Source organism: Pholcus phalangioides, unplaced genomic scaffold (assembly GCF_987345545.1).
Source record: "Pholcus phalangioides strain wild (caught in Gottingen) unplaced genomic scaffold, Ppha-v1.0 ptg000010l_1, whole genome shotgun sequence".
Lineage (NCBI taxonomy): Eukaryota > Metazoa > Arthropoda > Arachnida > Araneae > Pholcidae > Pholcus > Pholcus phalangioides.
The window spans coordinates 20,071,921-20,097,591 of NW_028301603.1; the positions used below are offsets into that span (position 1 = coordinate 20,071,921).

At 36.8% G+C, this 25,671-nt stretch overlaps 1 protein-coding gene across 1 annotated transcript; it reads right to left on the reverse strand.

Annotated features, from left to right (window-relative positions):
• Window positions 1–1,315: 1,315 nt before the first annotated feature.
• On the reverse strand, window positions 1,316–17,221 carry LOC149081078 (MOB kinase activator-like 3). The gene is made up of 7 exons (XM_089237856.1): window positions 17,083–17,221; window positions 14,507–14,657; window positions 12,004–12,097; window positions 11,144–11,277; window positions 9,199–9,314; window positions 7,369–7,455; window positions 1,316–6,294 (listed from the first exon to the last, which is right to left on the reverse strand). The coding sequence occupies exons 1-7, from the start codon at window positions 17,116–17,118 to the stop codon at window positions 6,244–6,246; spliced, it is 669 nt and encodes a 222-aa protein (XP_089093982.1). The 5' UTR covers window positions 17,119–17,221; the 3' UTR covers window positions 1,316–6,243.
• Window positions 17,222–25,671: the final 8,450 nt, after the last annotated feature.

Genomic DNA, 25,671 nt, shown 5'->3' on the forward strand with positions numbered 1-25,671 from the left:
GAGGTTCCAGAGGGTCTGTGAACTTTTGGATTAGGTAACAATTAACTGGCTAAAAAAGTCTGTGTAGCCTTTATTGTACTGGTATAACGGGTCAGTGGAACACAAAAGGTTAAGAACCACGGTCTTAAAGTGAGGTCTAATCTATCTATCTGTCTATAATTTTCTCTCACTATTTTTCTTTCACAAAAGCAAGTGGTTCCTTTGGTGTGGAAAGATTCAGTAAGGAGACAATTGTGTTCAAGCTCAAAAAATTTCAGCACACACTACGATGTTTTCAAGAAAGCATATACCGCTTCCAAAATATTCAGTAGTCATTTGCTCTATATCGGATCAGCGACCGATTCATTATGATCAACCAGTAGTATTGTAGGATTGATTTTCCTTTGTAAATCCTCACTATAAAAAATTTATGGATATAAATCGCAAAATTTATTACATTTTGTAGTCAAGAAATGTCAAAATCTTGTAAAAAAGAACAACTTAATGCAATTTTTGCCAGATTTGGGAATAATATGTAGAAAGACTGATATGTAGTACGAGCTTCAGAGTCTATCTTTGGTAAACGAAAAGTCATAAAGTATCTTGCGAGTTGGGAGGTTGGTGGCATATATTGTAGCCGTTAACTGTAATGTATGTAGCGAGTGATTGCTAACAACACTGAATATACACATAATCTTTTAGTTTGCATAATCAGTTTTCACATGCTCAAATACATAAAAGTGATTATGCAAATTAAAAACGTCTTCTGAAATGAAAAAAAAATTCTAATGTAAATATGAAAAATGCTTTTTTTTTAAGTTTCTGAAACACTAAATAATCATTAAAGAAAATTTCGATCACTGAAGTCATCAATGTCTGTATTTCATACTACACAACCATTTTATGTTGGAAGAAAATACGGGAAACAATTTTTCAGCTCTGTGGGAGGGTTCGAATAAATGATGTATTGAAAGAGGGGACGATTTCAAGCTGACAGTCCTTTCATATAACAGCTCTATTGGGATTGCTTATCCCTAATTCAGGGATTCTCAAACTTTTGGTACTTTTACGCATTTACTCAGTCATCATTTACCTGTGGCTCTTTTGCTCTAGCCATTATTCTCGGTGGCCTTCTGTCGCACTGGGCCCCGTCCTTGTGGAATGTCTTGCCTTTCTGAATTGTCATGAGTGCTACAATTATTTCTATCAAATTATTTTTCAATTCATGAATTCTGAATTTTCAGTAGTTTTTGGACAATTTCTTTCATTAGGTCCTAATTTTAATTGGTTTTGGAATTATTTTTTTAATTAATTCACAACTTTTTGCCGTTCAAAATTTTTAGTCTTTTTTTTTTTTTGTTCATTTACACTTAATTATGTATGGATATTTTTCAGCATTCCTGTATATCTTTTAATAATGTATGAATTTTAGATTCGGAAGTTATGAAGACACCTCTCTCTGGTCCCGCCATCATTTTAGCTCTTGGCCTTACTTAGTAATTGTTAGAAGTGGCCTCATCCAGCTATAGTTTTCCAGTGGTCTAACCCAGCCATCATTTTTCACCGGCCTTATTTAGCAATTGTTTACCAACAGCTCTACCTAGCCATTGTCCACCAAAATGAATGTTATAATTTGCCTGCACACGACTTTGCCTCTTTTGCTCATTGCCGATTTCAGTCACTGTTGCCCTGTCGTAAAATGTACCATTGTCTTACTTAACTGTCATTTATGTACAGTGTGTGTCACAACCCTTTCCCATGTGATCATTTACTAGCAACTCCCTTGCCCTCTAAAATAGTCATTTGATCATTTTTGCTGTGGTCATTTGGTCATTTTCTGCACACAAAGGCTAATTAGACCGGGACCTAAAAGTTATTACCAATTCCCATCAGCAGCCTTTTTATATTCATCGGGGGGTTGATGCGCTAACCTTTTGATGAAATCTGTTTCTGTTGTCATGTTGAAATCTGTTTCTGCGGTAGAAATCTGTTTCTGTTGTCATGTTGAAATCTGTTTCTGCGGTAGAAATCTGTTTCTGTTGTCATGTCGCCATTTATGCTGTACCTGAGCGGCAGGAACGTTTCTGACAAGGTTGAACTAGTATCAAACTTACGACACCTCTAAACATCCTTTGGTACTTTAGGCAAGTATATTATCAACCTAAAGCTCTCGTGACAATTGCGCAAATGGTTTGATTTAATCTAATCATTATGTTGGCATTCACCAATATCCTCAGCTTGGTGCAATGCATCTGGGAGACACACCGCACACTTTAATAACCACTGCCCTGATTAAAGTTCTGTATAAAGTTACCTCAATTACATGAGTAACTCTCACACTAACTTTTCCATAGAATACAAAAATTTGTCACCTGTTAAACAGGAGAAAGCTTGATTGGAGGTAAATTTAAAACCAAAATGTTTTTGCATCCTCATGCAGAGTGACAGAGTGGGGGAAAAAACTGTAGATTGCTTTTATGAAAACAATGATTCTCAGTTCAAATCTATGGCGATCAATTCACCTAATACTTGATCACCATAATAAGTCTCAGCTCTACCAAATTCAAATCATAACAGACCCGATCACATAAATTATTTGACTTGATTTAAAAATGAGGAGAAAACAAACCTCACGTTTATTACACAAATCCCGCTCAACCTTTTATGAAGGAATACGTTTTTTGGTTGTTTTTACATCAATAAAAAGCAATCAAAAGATAAGTGACTAGCATCATGAATAAATCTAAAAAATCAATAAACATTAATTCTTCACTGGCATTATAAAAACTTGAAATTCCTTCACGATACATCAAATGACATCATCCTGAACATAAGTAGGAAACACTGGGGTTAGTTGGCATAGTTTCTACTTTTTTAAATTTTTCTACTTTTTTTTCCCCTCTAATATTTACAGCAAATGTGACGATGCTGTGGATAGAGGTACTCCTTGGCTACAAATTAATGACGAAAATATCACTTAAAATTGTAAGCTCGTTTTGTCAAATCTGTTTTTTAAAAAAACTGTTAAAAACTATACCAACATACCTCAGATGTGGGGCAAGTTGGCACAACCTCTGAGGTAAGTTCGCATAGCATGCTGATTAATAGGATCTCAGGAATAAACGTAAGTTATCAACTACAAAACTTTTATTTCAATACAAAAATGTAGAAAAAAAATTATGTGCATGTTAAGTACTCAATATTTTTAAGAATAAAACTAATGTAAGAAGAAAAGTTACAAAAACCAAAAAGAATAAGAAAGTCATCATTAACAGCTCCATATGAACAAAGAGCTGGTAGTTGTCATTTTCGCACAATTTTGCTGGGGTTGTACCAAATCAGTAAGTTGGCACATGACACATATTCTATACCAACATGCCCCACCATGACTCTTTACAAAAGAGGGCTGCCTGACTGTTCCACATAAGTTTCATAACATGTATTCAGCATATGAATATAAAATGTTATTGAACACTCTCTACTCATTGTGGAAATTTTCTATACGTATTCGTGAACTTCACAGAATAGAAAAAAAATTTGAATGGGGAAAAAACAGTACTTTTTCTGGCAACTTGTAAGCTCCCATTGCACTGAAACTACAATAGGTGATGCAACACCCTCACAGGTGGTTTGACAGTAGCGATAGATACTAGTGCTTTCACTGAATTAAAAAAGAGAAACTGTATGTCAACTTGCTCTTTGTGCCAACTAGCTTCAGTCTCTCCTAATAATAGTTTTCAAAAGAAGTCCAGGATGATTGTCATGAAAAATAATATATTCAACTCTGTCAACTAATAGACCTCAATCCTGTCGAGGTCACTCCCTCTATTATCTATTACTCTGCCAATATTTTGAGGGCCATATTAAAACCCTGAACTTTTATTTCACAATGATAGAAACAGAGATGTGGAATCGTTTGTTGTCTTTTCCAAAAGCTTGATGGCAATTTCTCTTAAGATATTAGACCTATTCAAAAAATCTGTGAGCATATAATCTTAAGCATCCAAGAAGCTTTTACTTGCTCTCTTGAGACCTCCAGAAATGTGAGAGGTCTCTGCATTTATACCCTGTGTGACAAGACCAAAGACTATTAGTTGATGAATCAAATATGTTATTTTTGTGACATCCAGGATGCGTTTCCTGACGAATGTTGTGTATATATACTGTAGTGAACAATAAACTCACAATGAAATAAAAGCGAATAGTGTTGTACTAAGGTTGTCCCGAAAGTTCTGAACATTTTCCGTGAAGGCATATTCCAGCTGCTGATGTGCCTTTTATCTTATTCAAATGAATTTTACTGCAACACGGGCAAGTTGAAAATCTACTTTTAACATATTTTTAGAATTTTTTTACCACAGGTTCAATAGAAATGATTGAACATAGCTTTTTTTAGGCACTTGTTTCTAAAAAAAAAGGGATGGGAGTGCTACTGAAACTTATAAAATATTTATGAAGTTGATGGAGATCATGCTTTACCTGAGCATCAACAGTTTGAGGTTCCGCAAAGTTCTAAACCCCAGAATCTCAGCCTAGAGATGAATGTTGGAACATACAAATACACCACAACAGGCAAAATGCCCAACGAGGTGGCTGAGAAAAGACCCATAAACAATATGGATGTCACATTTCTAACATACAGCAACCCAATTAAAAATGCAATTGTAAAAGCTAAAACTATATACACATGATAAAATATCATACAATGCCCATAAAAAATACTTATGGTTGTCTTATTCTAAGTATGGATAGCTTCTCGATTTACCCCCAACATGTTACTTGTATTTCTTTTTAAATGCGTCAATTGTGTTAGAATTTATAACCCCACAGGGGTAAGCTATTCCATTTACTAACAACCCTATTGGAGAAAAAATCTCTGATCTCAAAATGTGACAGCATCGCAAAAAGACACAAAGAAAGCTCAAAATAAACCACATAAAACTTACAGAAGTTCTAAACATTCCTGAAGGTCCATGAAAATTTGGTGAACATGGTCTGAAAAATCTTGGGTCACCCAAAATGGATTGCACTAATTGGCCCTATGAGCTCATTTTTTAAGACAACACAGACTATGAATGCATCATTCATAACACACAGGCCCATGAAAAACTATCTCACCCTTCTTTTTGTGTGTTAATGCAAGCAGGTGTTTCAAAATGAAATCATTGTTCTTTAATATTATTCTAGAAAAAAAACTTTAAATCTTTATATTTTAAAATAATCATGGCTGGCATGAAGGAGAAGGTTGTGGAATGACTCATTTGTGTTTTCATTATTTCTTATTGGGAAGTTCACTTTGAGTGTTTTGGATTACAAGCACATTTACTGAATGAATTACGCTTGCAAATCAAAGCACTACTATACTAAGAGTAGTACTAAATTATATTCCCCCATCCTCAGTAACTCATAAAAACAAAAAAAAAATATGCTCAGAACTCTTTGGACAGCCCAATATTCAATCACTGAAAGAATTCACTCTTATAAAAATCTATGAATATAACTCACAATTTATATTCAAAATGATTGTCAAAAACCATGCATTAAGATGTGACAAGTAAAAATCCATCTGAAAGTAAATTTCTAAACTGATTGAGCAACTTCAGTTTGATACAAACTTGAACTTATTCAACAAAATACATTAAAGAACGGATTGTTGAATCAAAAGCGGCAAGGATCTTTTGTAAATTTGTATGTTTGTTTAATAAATGAGCATGAGATAAAACTGGCCAAATGTTCCTTTGTCGTCATCCTTAGAAAATCAAATGAAATTACCATTCTTCAAATGACAAAATTTGAAAAATAATTATTGAATAATTATTTGGAAATTGATTTCAGACACAGCACATCGTTATTGTTGCTGTTAAAACCGATATTTTGTTTTCTAAAAACTGACATAAATGACTAGAAACAAATAATCAGCCTTTGTATTACGGTACTTCTACGAGGAGGAAAAAAGTGTTTTCTGAAGAAACATTGAGAAATCAGATGCACTCAAGGACACTTTCTGAAGCACCTTTACAAAATGGACACGCAATGCCCCTCATCATGACCACACATGTACAAAATATTATGCTATGAATTAGCGTAATGTAAAGTATATATTATTATTAATATGTATTAGTATATATTAATATATATTATTACTATGGAAAGCACAGCGACAAAATGTGTATCATCTGAATTACTCAGCTACGTTGAACACTTTTCGATTGGATGACAGTGCAGTGCTGCATCAAGCGATGGATGGCTAAATCATTCTCACTGCTATCGCTTTGCTTTCGGTGGAAGTTTGCATATTCTTTTGGACATTTCAGCCTGAAGATAAATGCAATGCATTAGTTAAGAACAATTGCAAGTTTTAGCAAAAAAAGTTGTAAAGTTCATGAGGCTGATACATGTTTGAATTACAAGTTGCCACAATGTAGTCACTTTTATAGACAATAGGAAATGTTGCTTTTAAGGTTTTCATCATTCATTAGGCGATATAAGATTTTTTGAGTTGTATGGCTGTCTGTAAAGCAGCCAATCGACCAGCAACCATATAACCTGAGAAAACTCCGCCTTAATAGGAAATGCATTTATGTGGTCTAAAGCAGTGTTCTTCAACTGCTGGTTCATGAACTGGTGCATGTCCCTGAGTATTTCTCGCTGTTCCTCGAAACATTTAGCCAGATTCATGTGAAAGCTACATAATTTTAGATTTAATTTGATCTTTTTTTTTTTTGGTACCAGTCATTTTCTGCATAGGAGAGTTACAGGGCTTACAATTTATTGCTGATTCTTAACGACAGCCTATTTATACTCACCAAAAGGTAGATGCGTTAGTTTCTGACAAGGATGAACCGGTATTAAACTCACGACACCTCTAAACATCTTATGGTACTTTAGGAGAGTACCTTATTGACCTGGAGACTGCCTGCACTCCCAATTTTAGATTTAATGGAGCCTACACACACACACACAGTTTGCGGTTTTTTGCTGGTCCAAACTTTTCCCCCTATTTATTTGTTTATTTTTATCATTCTACAAATTATTTCTCCTACGTATCTATTTTTGTGCTGGTCCACAAACTATTCCTCTCCCTCCATCTACTGGTCGGCGAAATTTTACAAATATTTTCATCAGTTCACAGTTATGAAAAAGGTTGGAGAATATTGGTATAGATTTCATATACAGACCAGAGTCTGATTTAAGGAGACTCTGGGGCTGAACAAACATCACGTACACCTTGGTAAAGAACCACTGATGTAGAGGGCAGCAAAGACTGCTAAGCATCACGGTTAAAGCTCTTTTAATTCATTTCAATGTTAAATGAATAATAGAAAACTTTATGTAAATCTTCAGATTTAAAAAAAAAAAAAAAAAGATAAGAGACAGCATATCGCTTACCAATGGTTCTAATTCTTTTGGACTGACTAAATCAAATTCTGTCACAAAGTAATAGAAATGTTTATAACACATGTTGACATGAGCTTCCTGAAAATTAAAGGAGAAAAAATTATTTTTTAATGACATAAACCTTCACTGGAGTTGTGCACTAATATGCATTCAACGCCTCATTAAAAAAACACCCTCCCCCTCCTCGTTACATAAAAAACCAATGAAAGTAAAAACATATAGGATAGTTAGTCGTTATATGAAAATACTTGGGACTTAATTCTATCTGTGGTTGCAGTGGAATGGTGACCTGTAATACTGTAATCTCCTGTATATAATCTCATAGCTGCCAACTTTTGAAAATGAAAATTCGGGAGATTTTCACGCACACCCGTATTTTATGCTAAAACCACTCCCTAATAAATACAATAGGGATTTTTCCAAATAAAATAGGGATTTTCCAAACATAAAAGTTGAAGCGTAGGGAATAAAATCCCTACTCAAAAACTGAAGTCAAATTAAAATAGGGATTTTACACGCATGGAAGTTAAACCCTTGGGAATAAAATTCCTACGCAAAAAACAAGTGAAATTGGAGGTCAAAACTTCAATGATGTAAAAATAAATATTGTGTTCAATCAGAAACGCTGTAAACAAACATTCTCCGCGAATGACCCCAAAATCATCGGAAGATGAAGGAAAACACCGTCAATTTTTGAAGAACACTGACTTTTTGTGACACTTGCTTGATGTTTTTTTTTCACTTCACGACTGATGATGGCAGTCTTTCCATGACCGATGTTTATGTCTGTAACACAACTTGTACAAAAAGGAAAAGTCGGCCCTCTTCTGGAACGTTTGATGAAAGGAAATTCATCGGAATAAGTATCTTTAAAATTTATTAAATATGTTTTTGCTTATCATTATTCATGCTTTGTTATATCGCACGTACGTAACTTCAACAAAAGAAATTTTGACCACATGTGCATCACCATAATCTTCAATTATTATCCAGGCTGCTAAGCCATTTCCCTGCACGATAAGACAAACAACTTTCTTGTTACCATCAGAGGGTTTGTAAAACTTCCTTAAAAAGGGAATTTCCCCATTTACGACGTGTGACATCATTTCGAAAGGGAAAAAAAAGAGGCTTCATGCCCCACAAGAAATTCCTTAGGGATTGTTTTTATAAGCTGGGATTTTTTTAATGAAGTAGGGAATTTTTAGGGACAATTAGGGATTTTTGTGATTTTCGTAAAAATTCGGGAGATTCCCGAAAAATTTGGGAGACTTGGCAGCTATGTAATCTGTGATACCACATACTCCAGATGCATATTTCACTACCTTGAGGGAAAAAGATTTCATCATATATCCAGTAGGAAGCATGCAATTTGTATGTGAAAATTTCGTTTATCAATAACCAAATCTTAATGGAATTTGATGGAGTTTTTGGCAATGTTTTTTCTAAAAAAAGAAATATCACCTTTTCTACTCGCATCTACGAATCTTTAAAAAATCATTTTTTATGAGTTAATTTTCGAAATATTTATTTTTATATCAACCTCTCAAAAGAAAACGTGTACATAACTGTGTAGTGGTATATATAATCTGCATCAAGAAAGTCTGATTTTTTCAACGTATAATACACAGAAAAATATAATATTTCTTGCATGTTTCAAATTATTGCATTATACCACAGCTTATTAATTATTTTCTTCGAGCATCACACAATAGAGACGTTCGGAACATCAACTAAAGGAAAAGGTGATTTGAAGATTTTGAAAAATATCTTGGGAAAAAAATGAAAGCAAAGCACTTCCAAGTAATGTTCATAATCACTTACTGCTCCAATAGTCACAAGGCGTTCGAAATGATGTATATAAACATGAACGAATACTCTGAAAAGCCGGGTTAGTATCTTTTTGCAGGTTGGTAGAAAGCACTTGGGAAATGGTATCTCTGGCAAAAGAAAAGAATAAATTGACATACATTAAAAAAATCAAAATATAGGTTTAAAAATATTCATGGAAATTATTTATTGAATGAATCGAAGTACAGTCGACGTTAGTTTTTACGAACTTGGGTACACTTGAACAATTATTTAGTAAAATCAAGTTTGCAAATGGAAAAGACGTCTACAGAAATGGCACACTGTTGGGGACCAGAGGAATAGTTCACAAAAAAATGTGTTCGGTTTATAAAAATTGTGGTACAACATTGAAAGTCCTCTTTCCGCAAATTACTAGCTAACTCTCTGATCCTAGGAGGCATATTTTGAATTAGGAAAAGTACCCAAATAACTTGTAGACTTAGGATATGTCAATCATATTTCATGGGATTGTATAGTTAAGTAAAATAAAGAAAATCAACTTTTTATATGGATACCCTGTCCTAAAAACCCAATCAGAAAGTTTTTGCCCTGTCTCTTTTGAGGCCAAAAAAGAAATTTCACGTTTCAGAGTGCAATATTCACCGCGATATTTCAACTCAAAAAGGAAGAAAAGTTGGAAAAGAACAGTATAATGAGCTTGCGTGTGTTTGTTTAGTTTATGCTGTTCTTTCCTAAATTTTCTCTGATTCTTGAATTTAAATATTGTGGTGAATGTTGAACTTGGAAATGTGGATTTTTTAGGACAGGGTGATTGTACAAAAAGTTAGTTTTTTAAATTTCAATACAACCCCTTACAATAAGAATGGTGTATCTGAGACCTAGACATTATTTGGATATTCTGGTTCACCAGTAATTTGTGGCAAGAGGACTTTTCTATGCACCCTGTCTGTAGGTATCACACATGGCATTTTACTGGCGAACCAAATCGTTGATCCTAGAGACATACTTTTAATTAGAAAAAGTATCCAAATAACGTTTAGTACTCAGATGTGCCATTCATGTCGCAAGGGGTTGTATAGTTATTAAAATAAAATGTTAAATTTTTATATGGACATTCTGTGCTCAAGAACTCGGTTACGAAGTTGTTGTCCTGTCTTTCCTGATGGCAATAAAAAAATTCCATGTTTCTAAGTGCAGTGTTCACTGCGATATTCGAATTCCAAAAAACAGAGGAAAGTTGGAAAGAAAAATAGCATTAGGGCCATGCATATGTATACACTCACACAACATGTTCCGACAATGTACCGATTCATTTGAAATGCCACAGAGGAATGTGTACAAAGGGCATGTACATGGTTAAGAAGAAGTTCCTTTGTATATACTATCACATAGATTCAAATTTTGAAAAATGAGAATGAAGGAGATTGTGATTTGACACAATGGCAACAATTTATGCTTGTGACAGGTTTTTCCCCCAATGGTCTTTTTCTGGATAAATTCTTTAGGAATATTTTTTTTTCCAAAAGTAGGGATTTTTATTTTGCTAGGTCAATTGTTGAAATTTGGAAGATATAAAAGAGCTGGGAGATCCAGGAAATTATCACTAGCATTGATTTATGAAAAAGTGAGTTCTAGAACGGATTTTTTCTTTGGGCATCCACCAGGGTACTACCTATCAGAAAGATGACTAAACCTACTCTGTATTAATGAACATGATAAAGATGAGCTAGAATTGTGTGCATAAATAGTAATGAAAGTTTAAAAAGCTGGGATTACACTATCAAAGTTTGATAAAACATCTTCCGCAAAACTTGAAAAAAAACCCAACCAATAAGCTTATTGGTTGCATTTTTCAAGTTTTATAAAAAGATCTTTTATCAAGTTTTTATAGTATAATCCTGGCCTATAATACACAGAAATAATTATAATGTCTTATAAAAAAAATAGAACATCTTACCAACTCTCACAGGAAAAATGTCTTCATCGTTAATTTGAAGCTCAACCCATTCCATTAATAGAGTTATATATTTACAAGCTGGAAGTGGCGTCGGCTTCTTGTATTCTGCACCATCTGCCCATCGATACTCATACCTTGCAAAATAAATTCAAGTACTATTCTATAAAGAAAGCTTCTGACATGACATATGATAAAAGCCAGTAATATTTTAATGACTACACTCAAGGCCAAAACACACTACACTAATGTGATGTGATTTCAAGTCATGCCAGAAATGTTGTGAATTCTGATTCGTGAAAATTATGTGACATAGAATTCCTATGAATCAGAATTCATAATGTCTCTGACATGATGTGATAATCATGTGTTGTCAGTGTAGTGTGTTTCTGCCTTTACATGCTCTTTAAAAGAAGTCTGGAAAATTTATCACACAGTTCTGCATTTCATAGTTTGTTAGCGAAATTCTTTTTCCCCTTATTTCAATGATACAATAACATTTATATATTATTATGATATCTCAAGCGCAGTTCTAGAAAAACTCTCTACCTTGTGCAGAACCTATTTTGACATCCCCAACCACATTTTTTTTGTCATCAAAGCTTTTTTTCCACCCCCCCCCCCTCCCTGTCAACTTGGATTTGGTGGCCTCTTTTAGGGTGGTGCCCCACACAGGTCACAAATCCTAAGAGTCACCCCTACTCAATATCTTACGAGATGCATGTGTGGTTAGGAGCAGCCAAGACTTTTCAGAAGCTGTTAGGAACAGTAATTTGGACTTCTATCAAATACTAACAGCACTTTCATTCATAAAATTTGATAAGACAAAAGAAAATAATAAACATATACAGTATTTTACATACTTTGGACCACCAGACATAGTTGGGCAGGACTCTTCCGTACAGAAATCTGTGACTGTTCCATAAATAAGATTGATGCGATTGAAAAAATCTACCACTGAAAAGAAACATTCTCATTGAATTTTTCTATATAAATACATGCATGACTAGACAATAAAAAAGATTAACCATCCAAATAATTAAACTAATTATTGCCTAAACAAATGCGGAAATAAAAAGCTATTTACATCACAATAAATCTCAACACTGTGCAGGAGATTTGATTTTATCTGATTTTAACTCTCACATAGATGCCAACTAAAAAGGAAATGTAAAAATAGCTTTTGCTTTATCAATTTAGTTTTGATTGTCATAATAGACACCGACTGACAATATAATAGGCTGTACGTTCTTCTCAATGAAACACAGTTGGTTAGCCAAGAGCATTGACAAAGAAAATCTGCTAACCATATGCAGAACTCATTTACCTTTTGTTTTCTCTGTGCATAGTCAAAAAAATAACAAATCACTGTCCTTATGGACAATATGACAATTAGTCATAATTGAAACATAATGTCTGATCGGAAAACCTTAGGATTACTTCATTGCCCTCGACAGAGTTACTTTAATGGCACACTACTAATCATTGCTGACGTTCCGTACCTGTAAAAACCATCTAAGAAATCTGTTATAGTCTTTCCAAGCATGAGATGAGACTTGTCTGCATCGCTTTGGAAGATTCCATTCTTTTCTTTTAGGTAAAGCGATTTTGCATCAAGCATTGGTCATCAGCTACAGAACTTTTACATTTGGCTTCTTGAAAAGAATAGAATCAGCCAACATGGCATAACATAGCCAAGCGCCTCATGCTTGAAGGACTATAACTTCAGTTTTTTTTTGGTTTTTTTTTTCCCGATTATATCTTTGAAAAAGCGTGTTCCTATGCATGATTCATGTTCACTTGTGATTTAATTAAGTACTAGTCAGTTAGCTGGATGGCCATTAGCAAAACTTTTTAAAATTGGTGTGCTATAGAGCACTTTGATGGTAACCTGGCATTTCTATTTGAGCTTTTGATTTAGCAGCTGTTTTTCAAACAATGAAAATGCTCCTACATAAAGCTTGGCTGGTTCTTTCCATTGGCAATATTGTCAACAACTCACCAGTACCTTTAATTTTTATGTACTGTCAACCGGGACAACTTCACCACATGGGGCAGTTTTACCAGTTTTTGAAATAGATGATGTTTGGTGCCCTGCATATTTCCTGAATCAACCAGTAGAGATAGAGGTGCCAGTGTTTTCATTGCACAGAGAAGATATTGAATGAAAGTCTTTTCACATGTTTTTAACCTCATCAGTTATTTACAGGCCTTTATCACTGTTTATGTTTTCCACTTGTAGAATATGAGTTTTTGGTAGTCTATACAACAGTGTCTCGCACCTGCCCATTCATTTAAACATTAAGTAAAAACTGCTTGTTTTGCTTAATACAGCATATAATCCTCTTCCAGAATCACTTTTAGATGTAAATTTTATGTTGTATACAGGTTTAATAATATAACTTGGCAATGTTGTACCAGGAAGCTCGGTAAAAATAGGGCAACTTTACTAATCCAGAATTTCATAATTTTCTCAAATTCTTGCATACTTTTATTCAAATCGTGCATTTTTTGCGTTTGTTTTATAATTGTTCACATGCCAAGATACATTAAGACCAAGTTGGAGGGCTGTAGGTATTGAAATCATGATGATACTATGCTGCAACTTGCAGTCTCTGAAGTGGTGAGCAGTGGAGTACCTCTACGATGAATCAGATTGGGGGTGGGGAGCTCGTAAAAGGAAGAACCAGAAAAATTACCATCACAGCAGTGATGAATCTAATTGTGCATTTTCTTCACATGTCACATCTGAATCAGAACCCGAAGAAGATACAGAGCCTACCGAGGAGCTTGGATGGGAATTTTTTATTTCCCAAAGTTCCGAATGAAGCTTTAGTACAAGATGTTGTATACATAACTGATTCTCGTTAGAATGAAAGCCATGGCAAATTTACCTTTTGTGATGAAAATGTAAAATTTTTTTTTTGAACTTTGTGAATTTTAAACCATCTGATTTTAATATTTTGACTACTTCTGCGTGTACCTTTCTTTACAATAAATAGCCTATGCTAATATATAAAGTGTTTTCATATTTTAAAAAAATCTTTTCTTTTTTTCCTGATTTCCACTGATTTTAACACAGTTGACAGAGTTGCCTAGTTTTCAGGGTAAATTTAAAAGCGGTTTTTTTTCAAATTTTCTAACTTATAAATCTTTACTTAAGTTGTCATGTCATTTAGCAAAACTAGAGATCAAAACTTATGGTGTAAACGATGGTGTTGAAGCATTTTTGTACATTATCAGTTAACAAAACAGTTTGAGGGGGAAAAAGTGCAAAGTTGTCCCAGTTGACGGTAATACATAAATAATAACTAAACACATTTGACTTTAATCCAAAAGCGAATTCAAAAGAACATCTCTTCTAACCATGCACCGCAAGCCAGTCATCAAATGATTCTCCTCTCGGAACTTTCACAGCCTCTCGTAAATTTATCCCCGAACACAATGATGCTTCTGCTTGTTTGTGTAGTGAGTAACGAAGCGAGCCAGGTTCAAACTTCTTTTTCGGCCGAAAAGTCTGAAATTAATTTCACATCCCTGATTAATTTATACACATGTGAGTTAGCAAAAATATGAAAAACACAATTTACAAGCACAGAAAAATACTAATTCCATATTAAATACATGGTTTTGATTGTAGTGACAATTATGTTCTCATAAATACTCATTACTTAGCGACACAAAATGGTTATTAATTACACTTCAGGAGAGGCAAAAACTTGAATATCATTTATAGATTGCTTTGTTCATTTCCACTACACCATTGAATCAGGAATCTCTTAACACCACCATCAGCCTCAGCCAAAGTGATGTTCTGGGACTCCCGCCGATCTCGAAAATTATCAGACTCCCAATTTCTATACCTTTTTTCAGAAAGCATGGTCCAAATTTTTCATGATCACGAGGCTATTTCAGCCATGCCCTGCTGGGTTTATGAATTAGACCAGCAATGCGCAGCCTTTTTGACTCAAGGAGCCATTTTTTTAAATAAAACTGTGGTTAGACCTCTGCCCATTACATTTCTTTTCACATTCTTTCACTAAATTCCCTAACCAAAACTCTTGAAGGGAAAAATAATTCAAAATCTTAACCTTCAAATTTTGAGAATTTGTGTCTTTCAAGTTGTTTTTCCTTCACAGAACGTTTTCCCTGACTTTCATCAAATATTAGTATATTTATATGACTTTCTAGGTTGCTGGGAACCCTACTAGATGAATCCACTACTTCACCAAACACCAACTATGGCTATATCGCCATATTGCAATTTACTGTCATTAATGAGTTGGGTTGGAAATGAAGGCACCATCCATCATCTACTCTTGTTAGGGAAAATATCTATATTCTTCCCCAGGGACTGTGATGGCAGCCATCACTATAGTAGATGAACATCTTGCCATTCGGCTACTAGGGAAATAAATCCACTGGAATGAATTTCATTTGATTAACCCAACATATTTATCTGGAATTTTTTTTTTCTGCATAAAGATGAACCTCTCGATAAGGGACATCCATGGGATATAAAAATTTGTCAATTAACATATAAGTAAAATACCTCGAATTGAATCTCATTTCAATTGAATGACATTTTTCAAAAAAGTGTCTGTCAACTAGAGACAGGACGAATATCTGGTTGGTATTCAATATCCGGGCTAAGTCAAATCTAAATTATGTATCGATCTCTAGCTACGGATAGCGCTCGTTCTGTTCATTCGCTGAACCATTGAAAGTGTTTCTAAGTCTTTTTAAACCCCAGGACTATTAAAATGTCTTTAAAAGTTCAAAAAATCACTCATATCTGTGATTCTTTTTAACCCAGAAATCAGAGAGAGCCGCAAGGCAGAATGTTTTGCATTGTTCTGCAACGAGACCCCTGCTGAATGGAAATGTTCTGCAGTAAAAATTTATGTCAGATGGCAGCAATACACATAACAAGCACACATCATACAGAAACAAACTTTACGTGAGGTTCACACAACGTGTACATACACATTCCGGCATGTACCAATTTATTAGAAATTTGATAGAGGAATGTGTACGAGGTGCATGTATGGTTAAGCAGTAGTAGTAAAAATCACCATAATAGTGTTTTCTATTTATTCTACCCCGTCGGAGTCTGATCAGTAGACGGCCTTGGTCCCTTATTTAGTTAAAGAATGTTGTTCTGTTGTTGTTTTTGTATTTTTTTTTAAACGGTCGTAAGTGCCGAAATGTAAATTCCAAGAAAAATCTACGTAAAGGGAGAACTGATGTATTGGTAAAGCGATATCTAGTAAGAGATATAACAAACTAACCAATTGCCAGGGAACTTTCGGCTTTCTTTCACTGCATTAGGACTTATTCTTTTTCGTGGGGAAAAAAATAATTTTGAAAAGATGTCACTTACAATCTTTTTAATTCCAGTCTTCGATTAAGAAATGCGTCATATCAATTTTGAGCCACTAAAACTATGGGACTGAGTGGAAATGCCGGAACAGGTGCTATCCAATCCAGACCGCCAAATTCATCTCTCTAATAAAGTTACTCAATTGCCCGAACATTGATCGAGCAAGTTCAAAATGATTTTTTGACAACCCATGTCAACTATGGTGTAAAGTCCATTAATGACTATAAATTGTTATACTCCATGTGACATTTAGATCAATTTCTGTGCACAGGGTTGGGCTCTGACTTGATGGGGGGGGGGGGGGGGGCTTTGACTGAGACCAGAGATTTTGATTACATAGCGAATAAGTTTGTGACCCTGGGTGGAAATGCGGAAATCAGGCCCAGTGTAACTATAAATAATCAAAACATAGAAATCCATTTTTAAAGTTTAAGATCATATAAGCATCCAACTTAATTCAAAAATTCGAGTCTAGATTCACATATCATGCAATCTTCCATGTTGCAACATGCATATTTCTTAACAAACATTATAAACAAATAGAATTCAATGGCTCTACCTTGCGATTGCGAAAAAACTCCATGAAAGACGCCATATAGTAGAAAAAAAGTAACAAACACGTACTTTCCTGTAGGATCACGTATTCATGTGAAGGATGATAAAGAGGATCTCCTCCTCCTCCTCCTCCTTCACTGACGGATCATCTCCCGGATGCGGGATGGTGACGTCATTGACCGTTAAAAAATATCCAACTGGTATCGTTCTTTCTTCTTTCTTTTTTTATAATCAAAAGAAGAAAAATAATCGAAGCTTTAAAAAAAAAAACTGACATAATCCATCATGAGTGAAATTATCTGTAACTAATCCTATATTTCATCTTTAATTCAAGGATAAAAAAGAAATAGAAACCATTTGACCTTGAGTAAAACTGAAGAAGAGGTTAAATTCAAATTATTCCAGATAAAAAAAAAAGCGTAGATGATCAAATGATAATCTGAATTTTATGCACGAAAAATGATTTATTCAATTAATGAAGGAAATATATATGCGGTATTTTTTAAAACATAGTTCACACTTGAACAATCATCATCACTATCATTTATATGTTGGGCAAATGCCAAACTTCTCGGGAGTCATAGAAGTCTTTCAGAATTTGGCGTTTTCCCGCCAATCTTGGACTGGTTTGAAAAAGGTTCGGCGCATTGAGCTTATACTATGCACAGTGCCGTCTTAACGCATGGGCCCACCCGGGCACGACCCGGGGGGCTTCAGGAGATGAGGGACCTCACAAAAAATGAGATCCAGTTGAAATTTTCTATAATTTCCAAGAGGTAGGGCCTCAGAAAAACCAATTGGCCCGGGGGCCCAGTGATGCTCTTAAGATGGCTTTGACTATGCAGGGGCACCCTTAGCCATAGGGGCCATTCAAGTTTTACGTTTTTAGGCATTTTTGACCCCCCCCCCCTCCCTTGTCAGCAAAAGTCAGCGAAACTCTGACCCCCCCCCCCCCTTGTCAGCAAAATTTCATCATCTCTGCCCTCTGAATCCTAACGCATATTGGTGGGATCATAGACGTACGCGGAAAAGTGGGGAGGGGGGGGGGGGTCGTGGCCCCTCCCCGAAAAAAAATTTATTCTTTTAATGCAAAAAATATTTTTAAAAAACATTAAAATTTCGGAAGAAAGTACCTTTGTTATTATAATCAATTTCTGTTAATTCGAATGCTATTTGAAGAACTCAAAATTTCTTTTTAAGAAATTCATTGCGACCTACCCTCTAAGACATATATGATAGACCCTTGGCCCGCAGATCAAATGTGGCCCTGGGGATTATCCGAAGTGGTCTGTCCCCCCCCCCCCAACCTAATTTTGTAAAAATGAAGTTTGCGGTACATTTACAGATCGCTTAAGTGACCTGTTGCACATTTTCAGATCACTCAAGTAGGCCCGTGGCACATTCACAGATCTTTTAACTGACCCGTGACACAGTTCCAGAACACCTAATAAGCGATCCGTGGTACATTCAGAGCTCCCTTGAGTGACATGTGGCACAGTTTTAGAGCACTTTAGTGGCACCCAATGCAGTTCTACATCATTAAAGTTACCCGCAGCCCATTCCCAGATTATTCAAGTTATCCGCGGCATAATTACGGATCACTTGAGTGATGCGTGACACAGTTCCAGAACACTTGAGCGGGTTCTAACCCCCTCAAGCCGAGATTTATACTGAAAAAACGTCCCCACTTGAGAAGAAAAAAAAAATTGAAACCCCTTCCCCCTTGAGAAAATTCTGCATACGCCTATGTTCACGTCAGGTTCACTACACATACACACACATTCCAACATGTACCAGTTCGTTAGAAGTTCCACAGAGGAATATGGACGAGGTGCATGTGTGGTTCAGTAGTAGTGAGGAAGCTTTTTACTGCCTTGAGACGGCTATGAAGTGGCTAGAACAAGAAGAATGCGATGCTGTCCAATTGCTGTCTTTACAACGTTTGCAAGATTTAGCCGCAAAAACAAGAGTCTCAGCTGTGAAGCAAAATAAAATTTTGGACTTCTTTTCCTAATGTGTAGGCCTACTTTAATTGCTATTTTGAACTAGTCAAACTCAGGGCCGTCTTAAGAGCATCATGGGCCCCGGCCAAGTGGTTTTTCTGAGGCCCTACCTGGGTAATTTTAGAAAATTTCAACCGGATCTCATTTTTGTGAGGCCCCTGGGCCCATGCGTTAAGACGGCGCTGGTCAAACTAGGCTAGTCAGTTCTCTGCGTTATTTGTAAGACATGTGATACAAAATATGTACAGTTTTGTGTTTAATATCACTGGTTCTTTGTTTCATATTGCTCCCATGACACTGGGACAATTTTTTTCCGCGAATGATCGGTTCTCCAAAAAATCACTTATCCGGTCTCCAATTGTTTCGGATAATCGATGCCCTTACTCTGTATTACTTACTATAACTGTGTGATACAACTCGATGGACCGGCGGGAAATCTTAAAGCCGGGTTTTCCTATAGGCAGTACTAGCCTAAGCCAGGGTGCAAGGGGTCTGGTGCTTCCGGGCGGCAGATTATTGTAAGGGGGCAGCGTAGACTTTAGTTAGACTCAAAAATTTTTAAAAATCGTACACAGTAAAAATTCACATGACTTCACGCAAGGCCGGATCAAGACGTTTAAAGGCCCTAACCACTTGAATGGTTTTGATTGGTGCCTCCCGGTCCCCACAGGTATATTTTACACGATATTGAATCCATAAAGTGAAAAAAATGAAATTTTATATTTTAGAAGTAACAAATCTGAGGCAGAATTATGATGTGAATATTTTTAAGCCCTTAGTCTCTATGGTGGCCAGCCCAGGTGCTGCACCACTGTCCTAGTAGCTGATCGGCTGTGGTGAGCCCTCGGAGTCTCTGTGCGTCTCTATGGCGGCCACCTACTATTGCTGGTATTGCCTTGTTTGTCCATTTCTATAGTATTTTTAAAGCCGGGGGGGGGGGGTTGCTCCCATGACCACCCCCAAATGACGAACTCGAAGTTAAAGTTAATTTCGAAATAAGCTGATAATACGACACTGCAATATAGCGATATGGTCAGAGTTGGTGTTTGGTGAAGCAGTATTACATACTCCGCTCCGACCTGGTTTCACGCCTGACGATATAATCTAGTTCCATTAGAACGGTTTCAGAACAAAACATTACGATGTTTCACGTGCCTCCCGTGTTTCTGTCCCAAAAAGGACATACGAAAAGACACAAAGATGCCAACTATAACATCTTTTGCCAAGAAAACTGGCCAAGAAATTTTTCGAGAAGCTTTCTAACTCCGAGCTCGATCCAATCAGCTTTTTCACGCTACACGCGCTGTAGAAACCTGCTCGTAGGAAAACCTGGGTTTAGACTGAACGGGACTGCGCAATAGACAGCCTCCTAACTCAGCAGCAGCTCGTAATCGAAATTAGACACCGGGTGGCGACATAAAACGAAACGATGAACCTCTCCACTAATTATACACTGAAGAGCCAAAAAAAAAACTGGCACACCTGCCTAATATCGTGTAGGGCCCCCGCGAGCCCGTAGAAGTGCCGCAACACGACGTGGCATGGACTCGACTAATGTCTGAAGTAGTGCTAGACTTAATTGACACCATGAATCCTGCAGGGCTGTCCATAAATCCGTAGGAGTAAGAGGGGGTGGAGATCTCTTCTGAACAGCACGTTGCAAGGTATCCCAGATATGTTCCATAATGTTCATGTCTGGGGATTTTGGTGGCCAGCGGAAGTGTCCAAAGTCAGAAGAATGTTCCTGGGGCCACTTTGTAACAATTCTGGACGTGTGGGGTGTCGCATTGTCCTGCTGAAATTGTTCAAGTAAGCCGGAATGCACAATGGCCATGAATGGGTGCAGGTGATCAGACAGGATGCTTACGTACCTGTCAAATGTCAGAGTCGTATCTAGACGTATCAGGGGTCCCATATCACGCCAACTGCACACGCCCCATACCACCACAGAGCCTCCACCAGCTTGAACAGTCCCCTGTTGACATGTAGGGTCCATAGATTCATGAGGTTGTCTCCATACCCGTACACGTCCATCAGCTCGAAGCAATTGAAACCGAGACTCGTCAGACCAGGCAACGTGTTTCCAGTCCTCAACAGTCCAATGTCGGTGTTGTCGGGCCCAGGCAAGGCTTAAAGCTTTGCGTCGTGCAGTCATCAAGGGTGCACGAATGGACCTTCGGCTTCGAAAGCCCATATCGTTGAATGGTTCGCACGCTGACACTTGTTGATGGCCCAGCATTGAAATCTGCAGCAATTTGTGGAAGGGTTGCACGTCTGTCACGTTTAATGATTCTCGTCAGTCGTCGTTGGTCCCGTTCTTGCATGATCTTTTTTCGGCCGCAGCGATGTCGTAGATTTAATTTTTTACCGGATTCACGGTACACTCGTGAAATGGTCGAACGTGAAAATCCAAATTTCATCGCTTCCTCGGAGATGCTATGTCCCATCTCTCGTGCGCCGACTATAACACCACGTTCAAACTCACTTGAATCTCGATAACCTACCATTGTAGCAGCAGTAACCGATCTAACAACTATGCCAGACACTTGTTGTGTTATATAGGCGTTGCCGACCGAAACGCCGTACTCTGATTGGTTCCATATCTCTTTATTTGCATACGCATGCCTATGTGTACCAGTTTTTTTTGGCTCTTCAGTTTACGAAGTACAGACGACTGGATACCAAGCGAAGATAATCACAATGTTCTTTCGGAAAACATCGCCAACAATCGCTGCACCCTCTTTTAAGCCACGCTTTCCTAGGAGCAGGCTACTACAGCGCGCGCTGCGTGAAAACGTCGATTGGTAAAAAAAACCTGAATTTCAGGTTTTTAACCAATCAGCATTCTCACGCTGCACACGGCGCAAAGGTTCTACTCCTAGGCAAACCGCGGCTTAAACGAGATTTACAAAAAACCTATGGTTTTGGTTATTTGTGGATTTCCGTAGAACGTAACCACCGCGAATATGACGGGGAGGGTGACTGTAGTTTCTTTTAAACTTTTAAAAAAAAGGTATTTTTCTTCAGCAGGCCGCCATATTTGTTGACATAAAAATCCGGACGGCTTTGACTAGTGTTGAGGAAAAAAATCGTATTAAGAATTTGCTGTCATCTGTTATTATTTAAAAAAAAAAAAAAAAAGGCACAACAGTTTTTCGTTTACTTTTTTAATAATAGATAGCAGCACGAGTCTCATGTTTCTGTGTATGTGATTCATTAATGAAGTTTTTGGCATATTGTTGGATATTCGGCGTATAGATGGCAGTAAAAGTTGCAGTATCAAAAATTACAAAGCTGACCATATTGAGTTCAAATATTTTGTGTTATTTCTGAGGATGAGATATTTTTGTTAAGGATCTGGCACTTTCGACGTCGAGTCAAGTCAGTGGATCACAGGTGGTTGGTGTTACGCCCCTCTCGCTCTGCGTTAGTGCCTTACCCTTTATTTAATTTTTCACTAGTGTTTCCCTCTTTAAGTACAGTTTTATTTATTTATTTGTTCCGAAGGAATAATTTTATTTAATTTCCTGAAGTGAAGGATCAAGGCTCTTGGTTAGGGCTCTGCCCGTTTCCGGGGTCTAGTTTGACTCCGTCAAATGTGCAGCTATGGCTGTTCAAATAGATACACAGCCAGCGGTCAGTGCAGACAAAATCTCGTCTACAAGTCATAATTGGAATTCTCCATTAACTGATGAAGACATCTTGGACGGTTTTGGTGAGTCCCCTCGTATTTTGCTAACTTTCAAGTTTTCGGGTGCAGAAATTATTCCCAGATCCAGGCCTTTGTGCCTGAAAAAGGATATCTGCTCTAAAATCACTGATCCTAAACACATCTCAGAGATTCGATTCACACGCTCAAGTGAGCTGTTAATCTCTACGGAAAATATTCACACTGCGAAAGAGATAAATAGGATTGATAAAATTTTGAACATTCCCGTTAAATCGGTCCTTTTGAAGGATTCGATTACCTCCAAATTTTTGCTAAATATTCCGTGTGATATTGCAGTAGTGGAAATTGCGGAAGAACTGCAATCGGAGGGGTTACAGGTCATCGGTATTCGAAGATTTATAAAAGAAAGAATTCCCTTACAAACTGTTCTGGTTACGATTCTTGGCAGGAACATTCCGCCGGAAATAAAGTTATGGTTCTTGATATTTCGGCCACGTAAATTTATTGAGCGTCCTAATCAATGCCTTCGGTGCTGGAGCTTCTTTCACCGCTCAAAGTTTTGTAGAGTATCATCTCAGATCTGCAAACGATGCGGCCAAAATCATAACCACGAAACCTGCCAAAACCCTATCTCCTGCATTAACTGTAAGGCTTCCACTCATCTTGCCTCTGACCGTCAGTGCCCTGCTTATGTCTTGGAGTCAAAAGCATATCACTATAAAGCCGATCATCATGTTCCAATAAACATCGCTCGAGAAAGATGTAAAATGAATTCCTCTTCATATGCTGCTCGGACCAGCATTTCCATGTCATCTGACTTCAGTGCTCTCAAGGCCGAGATCAGTTCCCTGGTCCAAGCGGAAGTATCGGCCATTAAAGAAATTGTACTTAAAGATCTGAAAATAAGTCTTCAGGAATCGCTGAATGACTCTATTAGAGCGCTTATTCCTGAAATAGTCAATTCGGTTAACCTAGCTGTACATAAGGTGAATATAATACCGTCACTTAATTCGAATGTGAATATGGACACTTCTGGTCCTTCGACTGCTATTTTCAATCAACCTTTGCCCCCTGAGCATAATGACGACAGTGACTTTTCTCAAGATCCTGAATCGAATATTTTCTACACGTCTCCTGCGGAAAGGGTTAAACAAAGACGATTAGCTAAGAGACTGAAAAATGACTCAGCCTCAAATGTGAAAACCTAGTTTTCACTTAATTTCGTTTTTTGTCTCCCCCCCCCCTTTTTTTTCCCCCCTTCTCGCTTAAAGTTTGTTCCTCGCTTGATCTTTTTTCCTTTCTCTCTGTTATCGAGTTTGATAATGGTTTTTCTTTACCTCATTTAGAGCTGACAAGAGTTCAGTATTCTTATTGTTGTGATCAAATCGAGTTTGGTTTGGTTTTTTTTTCTTTTTTTTTTTTTTTCCCCCTCCCTTTCCTATTGTGTTTTTCTCGCTTGATATTTCCTTTTTCTTTCTCAAAAAATAAGTGTTTTTTATTTTTTTGTGTTTTTTTTATTTTTATTTTTTCTGTGAATTTGATGCTTTTTCCCTATATTCAGTTCAATATATTTTTCTAGTTAATCCTTTCCAAAAAAAAAAAAACTATGAATAATATGAATTTTAGAATTCTTCAATGGAATGTCCGAGGCATCAAGTCCAAATCATCCTTTATCAGAAATTTTTGTTTAAACTATGAAGTTTATGTTTACAGGAGACTTTTCTGGAACCGAAGGACCATTTTTTTCTTGCCGGTTTTCAGATATTTAGAAATGATCGACTTCTCCCAGGTGGTGGTTTAGTGACCGCGGTGAATTCATCTCTTTCCTCATCTTTGATATGGAAAATTTCCGACCCCTTTTTTGAAATTATGATTGTTCAAGTCTTTCTAAATAATTTTTCTATGTATGTTGTTAATTTTTATCGTCCTCCAGGTGTTTTCAATATCGCGGCTATTGACAATATTTTCTCATACATCTCTGGGAATTTCATCATAATCGGAGATTCCAACAGTCATCATCCAAACTGGGGAGGACATATTGTATCTCCTGCAGGTACTATGTTATTTAATTGGTATCTTAATCATAACCTTTGTCTAGTTCCTCCATTTTGCCCCACCTTTTATAGCAAAGACTCACAATCTTATATCGACTTATGTTTCTGTAGTCCAGGTCTTTATAGATATATTATCTGGACTCCCTGTGAATCCTTATTCAATAGTGATCATTTGCCAATTAAAATTTCCGTCTCTTTGAATAAACAATTCATATCTCAGGAATTCCGTTTCATTAAATGGTCAGCGGTAATGGCAGGTCTCTCTGCCATCCCCGCTACTAACGATTTCGACAATATCTACAATCATGTTGTTTCCATTGTTAACTCAGCTAGGTACTCTGTGTACCGGAAGAAACAACCTTGGCTTAAGTTGGATAAAGAAGGGCGTATTGCTCTTATCGAAAAAAAACGGGCTTTCCGCTTATTTCGCCGTGTGCCCTCTCAGGACAACTGGTTTAAATATAAAAAATTAGCTTCTGTTTTTCGTCGCCACCTTCGCATTCTACGGTTGAAGACTCTGGCTCAAGAACTTCATCCTTTTACGCAGCCCTCAGCTCTTTTTTCTGTCTTGCGTAGACACCGTTATATCGTGGCGAAAACTTGGGATGATTCCAGGCATATTTTCAAGATTGCTAATAATAGTTATGTCGATCCTCTCGTACAGATCCAACTTTTAAAATTTAACCATTTCTCTTCACCTGGCCGATCTCACACCGTTACTTTTTATGGTCCTCCTCGTGAGTTCCAGGCTCAGATGGATGCACCGTTCACTCCCACGGAAATTCGTAGAGCCATTTCTTCTGGTCGCTCAACGACCCCTGGTCCAGATGGTGTTCCATTGAAGGTATATAAACTCCTTCCAAATA

Bases quoted from the DNA above. Each gene is read 5' to 3' on its own strand.
- LOC149081078 (XM_089237856.1), bottom strand. From the start codon at position 17,118: ATGGCGTCTTTCATGGAGTTTTTTCGCAATCGCAAG. The intron at 12,098-14,506 runs GTTAGAAGAGAT...GTTTCTTTTCAG, and splicing joins TGACTGGCTTGCGGTGCATG to TGGTAGATTTTTTCAATCGC. The intron at 6,295-7,368 runs GTAAGCGATATG...ATTTATCTTCAG, and splicing joins CAAAAGAATTAGAACCATTG to GCTGAAATGTCCAAAAGAAT.